Source organism: Ailuropoda melanoleuca, chromosome 15 (assembly GCF_002007445.2).
Source record: "Ailuropoda melanoleuca isolate Jingjing chromosome 15, ASM200744v2, whole genome shotgun sequence".
NCBI lineage: Eukaryota > Metazoa > Chordata > Mammalia > Carnivora > Ursidae > Ailuropoda > Ailuropoda melanoleuca.
The window spans coordinates 59585780-59597843 of record NC_048232.1 but is presented as its reverse complement, the minus strand read 5'-3'; the positions used below and the strand labels follow the sequence as shown (position 1 = coordinate 59597843).

The window sequence follows — 12064 nt, the reverse complement described above, 5'->3', positions numbered from 1 at the left end:
TTGCTCAACCAATTTATCAGAATATAGATTTTAAACCTAAAATAGGTTTATAGTTCATGTATTTTGTAATCACTGTAGAACTGTTAGGAATGACCGAGTGTCTGCATTGTGTGAATGGAGGTCTCCATCCTTGGATTCCCCATGAGAAGATTTGCATGGGGATCAGCGCTTGAATGAAGACTGCCAGAAGGAAAGTAGCAAGCACAAAGCAGTTTATCAAAGTGAAAGTGGAAGAGCGGGCAGGTTCCCCGAGCTTGTTTTGAAATTGAATATTATTGGGTTTCTCTGGGCTTGCAGTTGCTGTCACATAAGTGGGGGGGTCTCTAATGGAGGCCGCTTCCAGTCATTTGGGAAAATCCTCCCGCAGGTTGGGAGGGGGAGTTTTGACCCTACCAGAACCATCTTGCAGCCCTTCTCAAGGGGGGTCGGGGGGAAGCCGTTCCCACAATGCAAATACATTATAGTGAGTCTCGGGGTTACCCTAGGACAGAGGTGGAAGAAGAGAGCACAGGTTCTGCACCTGTGGCTCTTGATCTGTCAGGCCCGAGGCCTTGGAAGCCACAAGGTTAGGATGTTGAGCTCCCAGGCTTATAATGTGTAGCTTTTTTTGTTTGTTTTGTTTTTTATTATTATCATCATCCTTGCCCCAGCTCATGTCTCCATCATTCCCCTTCAGGGACTTGGGACTCTGCCTGAGAGCGTTCCTCCACAGCTCTTGTCTGGCTTCTACTTAACAGAGCTCTCTCTCTGGACTTCAGTTTCTTATCTGAAAAAAATGGGAAAGTTGAACTACTTGACTTTATAATTCCATTCCAGCTCTGAAGTTCTCAGTAGAACTTTTTATTCTTAACCTACTTATCCAGTGTGTCTCTGATAAAATTAACACTACTTTTGCTTTATTAAGAAGCTACCACTTTTAAGAAATGATTCTCCAAAAGAAAAGAGAATCAGTATTTGGTATCTTTTCTTTCACTATTATTTTGTTTTGAGAGAGAGAGCGAGAGGGAGAGTGCAAGCCTGCGCTGGAGCAGGGGCAGGGTGGGAGGTGGGGTGGTGGGCAGAGGAGAGGGAGAAAGAGAATCTTAAGCAGGCTCCATGCCCAGCACAGAGCCTGACAGGGGGCCGGATCTCATGACCCTGAGATCGTACCTCAGCCGAAATCAAGAGTCCCATGCTTGACTGACTGAGTCACCCAAGCACCCTATTTGGTATCTTTTCAATCTGATTTTCGCCATTGTATTAAATTTTATACATGAAATGTTATTTTTGGTGTAGTAAGTTTCTGTCATGTTTTGGTATATAAAATTGCTCGTGCTTTTGAATATAATTCCTGGGTATAGAAAATAATCACCCTTTGAAATTACCTTGTATATATAAACTTTTGCCGCATATAATACTTGAGTCATTGTTTCCTACCATACCATGTCATGTTAACTAAAATTATACTTTTATTCTCCATGTGTACATTGATATGTGTATTTTAATGTGTCTTAGGAAATTATAGATCTGTGGGTTTTCTTTAGTAAAACCTCCTATTTTCACAATTTGATTATTTGAGGTAACTTCAGGTTTTTGGTACATCCTACAGGAGACATAGTATTTAAAGTGCTATTTTGTTCATTATATTGTCTCGAGCTACAAAATTACTTCATGCAGTCATTACCAATAATAGTAGACAAATTAAAAGGAAAAGTCTATTTTATGTTAGGTTTAAGAGTTAGTTAAATGGAACAATTGTTCTTGTTTTGATTTGAATCAAGACTTAGGTTGTAAGGATACTTAGGACCAAACATTTGCTCTTTATAAAATTTGTATCAAAGTGTAAATTGCAGTAACCACAAAACACGTATGTTTGCTTATATTAGGCTCCAAGAAAATCATGCAGATGAAGTGAAAAAAATGAAAGCAGAAGTAGAGGATTTAAGGTGTCTTCTGGCCCACTCACAAAAGGAGTCACAGAGTTTAAAATCTGAACTTCAGGCTCAAAAAGAAGCAAATTCAAGAGCTCCAACAACTACAATGAGAAATCTAGTAGAACGGCTAAAGAGCCAGTTAGCCTTGAAAGAGAAACAACAAAAAGTAAGTAACAACAGAGTATTATCAATATTTAAAAATACATGTGGCAATAGGTTGCTTATAGAGAAGACTTGTGAAAGATGATAGCATATATCTCTCTGTTGTAATAAAAAGTATGAGCTTTGTCTTATGCTGTTAAGCAGAATTTTTCAAGGTAATTCTTTTTAATAGCCATTTGGTGGTGTTTTTAAGTACAGATATAGTCTAGTTAGTTTTTTTTATGTTGTCATCAGTTTGATTTGTGAGTTATCGATAGGAAATAATATAATATCTTAACGTCTTAATCCCATTATTTTCTCTCCTTTTCTAACTGGGATTTTATGCCACTAAGGCTATTTTGAACAATTTGAAAGTTGAACAAATTTTGAACAATTTTGGGGAGTAGGAGGGAGATATGACAGTGAGGAGGAAAGTTTAAAGAAGGAGGTCACAGAGATAGTTTTTTGAAAGCAGTTGTTCAGTAGATTATCTAGTGTATTAGTTTTTAAAATTTATCTCAGATTTGATATACTCAATTGATTTAGAAGGTGCTTCTGTTTTTCTGTGCTAGCTTATGAAATTTATAGGTAAATTTTTAGTCTTTTTTAATCCTATAATTTTCCTTTTCTGTATAAATTCAATTAATTTCATGCAGAAGTATATACTAAATGAGTAATTCAGATAAATATCTGAACTTGGATATTGAAACAAAACATGCAGTTTTTGTAATATAAATGGCTTGATTTAATGCTGGGCTCTCAAAATTATTATTGTCAAGATTTTGAAGTCTCTCACACTCAATTTGGACTGAGTGCAATTTACTAAATTCATTTGAAAAATTTCGACTGTTAGTTTCTGAATTATGTTTGCTTAAACACAGTATTTTAGGAAAATAGTTGAAAGTGATAAAGCATGTTAATATTTTTGTATTACGTGTTGCTCATATAAAGTATTAATTTTTAAAAAAGTATATATGTTATAATTTTCAGGCACTTAGTCGAGCACTTTTGGAACTCCGGGCAGAAATGACAGCAGCAGCAGAAGAACGTATTATTTCTGCAACTTCTCAGAAAGAGGCAAATCTCAATGTTCAACAGATTGTCGATCGACATACTAAAGAGCTAAAGGTGAACATAACACATGCATCAATATAACAAAATACCTTATAATTGCTGTTGGAAAAGGATCCACTTTGACATATAGTAATTTTGATAATGAATAGGGAATTTATTCTAATGAATTATTGGTATATATATATACACACACACATATATATATATATATATATATATATATATATATATATATACACACATACATACACACACACATCCACAGCTGGAAACTCTCATATAGTGGCTTTAATTATACTGTCAAGTATTGTGAAGTTATCCTTTTATGTCTTGCCTTTACAAAGTGGGTTAAAAACGACTACAAGTCAGAAATTTTGCTTTATACTACTAGTAGGCTTCATAGCATTTAAAACATCCCCATATACATTCATATGTACTTGTTCCTTTAATAAATTAGTTCAGCCATAATAAAACATTCGCTTATTTGATAAAATTTTGTTTCTGGGTGTTTGTTGAAGACAAATTGCTTTAGATTGTTTTGTCACATTTTGTTTTTCTCAAAGTAGACTTGGTTCATTTGAAACGAAGATAGAAAAATAGATGTAGTTAGTGGGTTTTCCCCCTGTGAACTTAAAAATTTAGATTGAAACTTTATTTTTATAAGTTTTAATTTAATAAGCATTAACTAAACCTTTTTAATAAGTTTTATTAAGAATAATGTAATAAAAATTTAGATCGAAACTTCCTTTTTTATTAATAGATGTATTCTATTTTATTGTTGATACTTGATGAAGATTTATGAATTAAACCTTTCTTTACTTGCAGTCACAAATTGACGATTTAAGTGAAAATCTTTTAAAATTGAAAGAAGCTCTTAAAACAAGTAAAAACAGAGAAAACTCGCTAACTGATAATTTAAATGACTTAACCAATGAACTGCAAAAAAAACAAAAAGCCTATAATAAAATGCTTAGAGAGAAAGATGGAATTGATCAAGAGAATGATGAACTGAAAAGGCAGATTAAAAGACTAACCAGCGGATTACAGGTGATTTTATATTGAATTGTGATAATGTCTTTGATTTAAAATATATAGGTAGTGGTTTATCCCACTTTTTAATTTCATCTGTAATATTTGCTAAAACTAGCTTTCAGATCACTTTGATTAATGTAGCTAATTCCTTCAGTGACTTCTGTCATATCTGTCGTTTTATTAGGTTAGAGTAGCCTATCTTTAAAATGAAGAACTAGCTACTATGTTCTATATTGATAGTGCATTTAGAAAAGATGGCTATAGCCTCAGAAAGTTTCTGTAATTGGAATATTTATTGTGTATTTTGTTTAATAGTTTTTTACTTGTAAAATGCAAAAATACATCTTCTATTTCAGGGGAAACCTCTAATAGATAATAAACAAAGTTTAATTGAAGAACTCCAAAAAAAAATTAAAAAGCTAGAAAGCCAACTGGAAAGAAAGGTGGATGAGGCAGAAATAAAGCCTGTGAAAGAAAAGGTATGTGAAGAAACATACTGATTAATATGTTTAAGGCAATGATAGACTAAGTTAAATTACATAACTGATGAACAGAGGATCTGCTATATTAATTTGAGGACCTAATACATACTATAAATGTATCAAATAATGTAGAAATGTCTAAGACAAGTTTCTGTCCTTTAACAATTTATACGAGACTCCTATAATGTAACTTTTACTCAGAAGTTACTAGAATGTCTCCATGTCCTCTCCCTGACATTAGAGTACTTCTAAAATCCCCTCACATTTTACCTATCCCATTTCTCCCAACCTAGTTTTTTACATTTTTGATTTTGGGAAAGAAAGTTGGACATTTTTAGTCTGCTACCTTGACCCAGATGTGCCCATTTTATTCTTCAATAGGCTGGACTGTTAGTTCAGGGTAAACAAAGTGATTTGGATAAAATCAATATTTGTAGAAATCAGTAACCAAACCACTCATAAATTGATTCTGAAATGTGAGAAAAGTTGGTTAAAATTTTCTAATGGGTTAAGTAGTAAATTATTTTGTATAAAAATTACTAACAGAAATTATCAATTCCCTCAAATCCCCTAAGACTTGTAGAAAATGCATGTAATTTATTACAAATAATAAGCTTTAGATTTATATCAATAACATTGGAAATATCAAAAAAGACCTGGGAAATATTGGTGTTAGTAATAATGTTTGCCCCTGTAGAAAATCACAACGAAGGAGATAAGATTAGGAAAAAATTTTATTGCAGAATTTACCCAGAAAATATTCAATATCTATAAAATAATTTCAATAACATGAACATAAAAAAGTATCTTTAATGTTGCTGAATAGAAAGTTGTAATGAAATTAAAATATCTTAATAGAGTATATTCCAAAATTCATTTTACCTATGAAAATTCACCAATGTTAGTATAATTTTTATTAAAATGTTCGCATTTGTATACATTGAACCACAACATACTTGCTGTCATAAGCTTTGCTGGTAAAAATCATAAGATAAAAATGTCTTTACTCTTCCAGATTGTTTTCTTTGCTGCCTCCCCACTTGGGCATAGGTCTAATCCTTGGATACCAGTTCCTAACCTGATTCCTAGCAGAATACCTCAGTAGCCTTGTGGCTTTGCCTGGACTCCTAATCTGTGTTTCAGTTTATTTCTCCTGAAAATAGAAATGGTACAATTTGCATTGCCAGTTTCCCAAGATTATTTTGACAATCAAATGAAACAATACGTGCAGTGCAAGTCTTTTATTAGCCATCCAGTCCATACCATTATATGATATTTGCTGTGAGATGATATGCTACTAATTAGGAAAGGAGAACACAAAGAGCAATCCTAATATTCAAATTTGTATCCAGGAATCAAGAGGATTATTTCAAATTCCACAGTACGGGACATTTCTAATTTATGAATGTTTTTATATTCAAAGAATGCTTTTATGTTGAAATTTCTACACCCTTTTCTCTGTCAACTCTTTATAGCCTATCTATATGAGATACCAAATCCCACCCCCATGCCTTGTATTCCTGTTTCTTATGCTGCTATACTTTTCTCCATAGCATTTATTATTATCTGACATACTAGAGATTTACTTATCTATGTGTTCATCTTTTGAACTAAAAGCTTTAATGGCAGGAATTTTGCCTGTTTTGTTTATTGTTGTATCCCCCACCTACAATAGTCCTTGGCCTGTATCAGATGCTCAGTATTTGTTAAATGAATGAAAAATTTAAAATGCAGTTACATTATTGTGAAATCCATGCCTGAGCGGCTGTTGGTGCAGAAAACGCAAAAAGAGAACTTCTCTCTGCATCCTCTCTCTTCCCTCAGTCTGGAACGGATCCTTGGTGACATTTGCCTTTGATATTTTTGTTGTTGTGGTGGCTCATTTCTAAATTATTTCAGCCTTGTTTTGCTCAGTCTTAATTCAGAGGGTAATGTCAGATGGGATAGAATTGCCCAATCCCTACAAAGCACTCCAATGCTGCAGAATTATTTACTTATATACCATTATGCCCAAACTAATACTTACATTTCTGGAAGTCACAAAATTCCATGTATATATTTCAGGAAAAAAGAAATTAATAATGATCAAACACCGAAGTTTTTACATTCTTTAAAAGAATACTTGTTAACTAAATAAATAAGGTAAAAAATTGGCCAGTGTCAAAGAAGACAGTTTTAATAGGGCAGCTTATCTTAGTTGAGCATTTGACTTTAAACTGTGGCTTTTAACTCTTTCAGCTCCTGCATTGCCTTTTGTAATAAATACAATGTTTCATAATATTCTCTGTACTATTCCACATGAAATTTATGGTTAATAGAAACTACCTACATGTATAATTTCAAAAAAATCATTATAAATGAAATATAAAGGAGAAACAAAATAATTTATATAAATAATAGATATTTCCATATCTCTCATATTTCAACATGAAAATGCTCTGACATACTACACTAGAAAACATAATGAAGTAGTCTTGTAGCATTAATAGGGATTCAGAGCTACAAATGTATTCTGTTGGCAGTTTACATGTCCCAGTGGCATTGCTAATGCCATTAGCTAATCCTCTTCACTGCTTTTTTTTTTTTTTAGCCCTTATCACCAGCTACCATACTACAAAATGCTTTTTTCTTTCTTTTTGTCTATATTTTTGCTCCCTTTCCCTCATCCAGCCAACCAACATAAATGAGACTGTAATGCTTTTTCTCTGGTTTATTCATTGCTTCTACTTCTAGTGCCTGTGTTTGGCAATCACTATATAACTCTCTGTTGAATAAGAGAAATCATGTGCATTGAAGATTTGAAGGGCTGTGTTGCTAGAAGATTGCTATTTTGATTAAAATTGGGTTGGTCCTTTGTACATATACATTCTTTATTAGAAGCTTACTTTGGTTGTGATCATCTTTATTAGACTCTTAAAGACTCCTGAGTCTGTTGCCATTAGTCCAGACTGTTCCCTAGAATATCATCTGTCAAGTAGTTGAATACAGAACCCTTAAACTGAAGGGCATTTTTGCTAATAGCTTTGGCATGTCTCAAGATTCTAGAAGTTACATAGCAAAATGAATGTATTTACATATTCTCTAAGAAGGATTGGTTTACCATTGTTCTAGTAAATTATAATTGATAAATCTTGAAATTAAAAACAATATTGGTGATTTTATCCTTCGTTATTGTTTACAGAATGCTAAAGAAGAATTAATTAGGTGGGAAGAAGGTAAAAAATGGCAAACCAAAATAGAGGGAATTAGAAACAAGTTGAAAGAAAAAGAGGGGGAAGTCTACATTCTAACAAAGCAATTGAATACTTTGAAGGATCTTTTTGCCAAGTGAGTTTAAATTTAAGCCTAATTAATTATGTGCAAAGTCTTTAATTGATTTGGAAGTTATATCATTTTATCGTATATGATAGTACATATTTGATATCATACTTGAGAAATTTCCTAGTTTTAATTATCATTTATTATCTATGGTTCACTTTTTATTTTCTTTAAAATGTGTTTGAAAGTATTTTAACAATTTGGGCACCTGGGTGGCTCAGTTGGTTAAGTGTCTGCCTTCGGCTCAGGTCATGATCCCAGGGTCCTGGGATCGAGTCCTGCATCCAGCTCCCCGCTTGGTGGGGAATCTGCTTCTCCCTCTCCCTCTGCCCCTCCCCTGTGCTTGTGTGCATGTGCTCTCTCTCTCTCCCTCTCTCAAATAAATAAAATCTTTAAAAAAAAAAGTATTTTAAAAATTTATAAATAGAGTTCCTATAATTTGAAATAAGTTAGCTCATAGCAAATACAGAAAGATCTAATTTTTTTATGTTGGTCTTGTAATTGAGTAAGTTGTGGTTTAATAAATTGAATGCAAAACAGCGAATTATATATTTTCATGATCTACATTAAATCCCACAGAGCTGACAAAGAGAAACTTACTTTGCAGAGGAAACTAAAAACAACTGGCATTACTGTTGATCAAGTTATGGGAGCACGAGCTTTGGAGTCAGAAAAAGAGTTGGAAGAATTGAAAAAGAGAAATCTTGACTTAGAAAATGACATTTCATATATGAGGTAGGCTGTTTCATGAAAATGTGGTACCCATTATAATGAAGAAAACTGACTGACCCATAGTAACTGATGTAATGAATGTGTGTTACTTAAGCTTGGGTTCTGTTGTCTTTTCCCATGTGAGTTAAGATATTCCTGGTTCTTTGTATGCCACCTAATTTTGGATTGTATCCTTGAACTTCTGAATATTATGTGGTGAAACTCTGGATCTTGGTTAAATTCTGTGGAAAATGTGGATATTTTTGTTTCAGCAGGCAGTCAGTCTGGATAGGTTCAGGCCCCAAGTTCCAACCTGGTTTCTGTGGGCTGTGGTTCTAATACCAGATTTGTTTCCAAAGCCTTTACAGTCTCTTTGGATCTGCCCTGCCTGTGCACCTCCCAGTTTGGAAGTCTGGTACATGGGCTGTCTTTGGTCACTAAGAGCCTTTTTTAAATCCTTGAGCTTTTCGAGAAGCACACAGATGTTATGAAATGATTATATAATGTCTTAAAAATAGTGCTATTTTGATTTGTCTTACACAATTCCATATAAATAGATGCATGTTCTTTAAAGATGTTAATGTATTTCTGTGAATCAAAATACACTTGTAACTTGTAATTCAGAAGAGCCCTGTGGCGAAGCTTCCGTAGAGGATCACTGTATATTATAGAGTCATGGCCTAATTTTTGTAAAGTTGACAAGTTTTGTGGAATTTCAAATCAATACTGTGTTAATAAATATATATATTTTTTCGTTTCTGTATTTTGATACAGTAAAGCTGTGGAGGTTGAAGTTTGGATAGTAAAGAGTCTGTTATTTCTCGTAGGACCCGCCAAGCTCTCCCTCGAGATTCTGTCATAGAAGATTTACGTTTACAAAATAGATACCTTCAAGAAAAACTCCATGTTTTAGAAAAACAGTTTTCAAAGGATGCATATTCTAGAACTTCAGTAAGTGTACACCTTTTTGTTTTTCTGTTTTTAAAGTTTCAAGGTGGTATCAACTTCTACCTTTATCTGACTCAGAACATTAGATTCTTCTTATAATATTAACACAATAGATCCAACTTTTATTTTTACAAGGTAGTGATGTAGATGAACTGCTTTAATCCTTCTTACATAAGTAAACTTAGGATTCTTATGCTTTGCATAAAACGTTATTACAAATGAGATTTTAAGTGAAGTTACCATTTTGAGTTTTGCTGTGGCAAGAACATACAATTGGGTAAATTAGAAAAATAAGTCATTGTTTCCATTCAAACTTGTTATATATTTCTTGTTTTCCTTTGTAAGAAGTCATTATTATAGAGTTGTTTGTTGTTTCTTACTTTAAAACAGTTAGTGTGTATATTTTTGTTATTTTTTCCTTCTTCTTTTCATGTTTCTTCTCTTTCTTCTGCTTCAAGCAGAATCTGTCATGTGACACAACTGTGCTTTCTACCCTTGCTACCAGTGTTAATAAATACAGGCAAAATACTTTTCACAAAAAGAACGCTTTACACAGGAACAAAAAAAAACCCATAACAGTTTTCAGAATTAAAAATGGGCAGGGAATAGTTGCCAGTGAGAACTTATATCATCAGGTACCTAGAAATATTCTCCGGTATTACAGTAATGAAGAAAAGCACACAGCCGAAGATACTGTATATCCTACAGAGTTAAGGAAATCTGAGACAAGACCAAAAAATAAGTCAAGTCCATTTAGGTCAACGGATGGTGTCTTGGCAGATGTTAAGTCTGACTTTGAAAATGAACTGGATCCTGAAATAAAGAAAATTAATCAAGACCTTTGTGAAAATAATGAACAGGAACATAAAAACAAGGAAGAGAATGAGCTAGGCAAGAATGATGAAGGACAGGGACACATAGCTGAAGATGGGAGTCACAACAACTGCTTGGATCCCAAAGAATCTGCCAGAGAGGACCCTGGTTATGCCACAGTTGCTGCCGCACTGAATCAGTGTGCCGAGGAGGACGCACAGGCAGATTCTGAAACCGATGTCCCCGTCCAGCCAAGAAATGAAGTGTGCCAGGTTTGAGTCCATGATGGTCCTGTGTGTGTGTGTGAGCTGGATTTTCCTATAGCAAGTGATATACGTCTGTGGTGCAAATGGAAATATATTGTATAGGATTTGTAAAAAATATTATTCATGAAATGTATCTTAAGCTCTAATATTTGACTAGTTCCTTCAAAAATTAATGGTTATGCATTTCCTAGTTCATTTTAGTACTATTTAACCACAGGTACTCACTTAAAAAGAATTAGATTCGATAACAGGGTGACAAAAATCAGGCTCTTTAGAGGTGTTCATTTTGCCTTAGAAATTTCTAATTCAGAATGCTCTGAAGTCTCATCACAAACTTTTACTACAGTGAATACTGTCAGTAAAAATGTGTTATGATACTGTGTGACATTCTTTGGTCATCTTCCACATAGTGTATGACAAAGACTTTTTTATAATGAGAAAGGGGAGTTTGCATGTGTTGGCATCTATGCTGTGCCTAGGTATAATTTTCATAGCACTTTGCGGAGTATTATTTCTGTGTTACATGGGAAGCTTGGAGCATGAGTAATATCTCTGGTGATGCAGAACCGGGATCTAAACACAGGTCTGACTCTGTAGTCTGTGATCTCGCTGGTGACACACTACTTTTCGTCCGTTAACAGAGCAGTACAGACCGACATGTTTGCCCCTGGTTGAAATCAAATAGCATTTACCTTTTTTTTTTCTTTATGCTTTCCACATAGATATTCCAGTCACCCAAGTCCTAAAAACATCAGTAAAAACAAACATTTAAATGTGAAGAGAAAATGGATGAAAGTGACTTCTTATTTCATTTCTGTATCTAGGTTCATAATGCTTTTTTTTCACTTAGTAATAACTAATTAAAAATTTGAGGCTTCCACTGTGTGTTTCTTTAACTCCCATCCAGTAAGAATTTGGTTTTTAGCAGTGTATACCCCTCTGTTTTTGTTTTGTTTTGTTTTTAAGATTTATTTATTTTAGAGAGAGAGAGAGCACGTGGTGGGGAGGGGCAGAGGCAGAGGCCGAGGGAGAGGGAGAGTGAATCTTAAGCAGACTCCGCGCTGAGCGCAGAGCTATGCAGGGCTCAGTCTCACAACCCTGAGATCACGACCCGACCTGAAACCAAAAGTCGGACACTTCGCCAGCTGTGCCACCCAGTGCCCCCAGCAGTGTATTCCTTTTAGCAGGATTCCTCTTCTATACAAGAATTGGAAATCTGATAAAATTCATTATGTCAGAATTTTATTTATATTATTTGTACAGACTAGAGTTTCATTAGAATTTATTTTCCAGAAATTGGGACAATTTCAACTAATATTTTTAATCTTGTTTTTTGAGCAGGGGGGGATGATCCATATGTGCTTAA

At 34.0% G+C, this 12064-nt stretch overlaps 1 protein-coding gene across 3 annotated transcripts in view; it reads left to right on the top strand.

The window, feature by feature from the left end:
* CEP290 (centrosomal protein 290) overlaps positions 1-12064 on the top strand; it is an 81633-nt gene that overhangs the window by 52294 nt on the left and 17275 nt on the right. For all 3 annotated transcript variants that reach the window (XM_034643543.1, XM_034643544.1, XM_019802251.2), the window contains 7 exons: positions 1866-2079; positions 3045-3182; positions 3954-4175; positions 4517-4639; positions 7824-7969; positions 8540-8695; positions 9499-9622. In XM_034643543.1, coding sequence (XP_034499434.1) covers positions 1866-2079; positions 3045-3182; positions 3954-4175; positions 4517-4639; positions 7824-7969; positions 8540-8695; positions 9499-9622 — 1123 coding nt within the window. The remainder of the gene's footprint in view (positions 1-1865; positions 2080-3044; positions 3183-3953; positions 4176-4516; positions 4640-7823; positions 7970-8539; positions 8696-9498; positions 9623-12064) is intronic.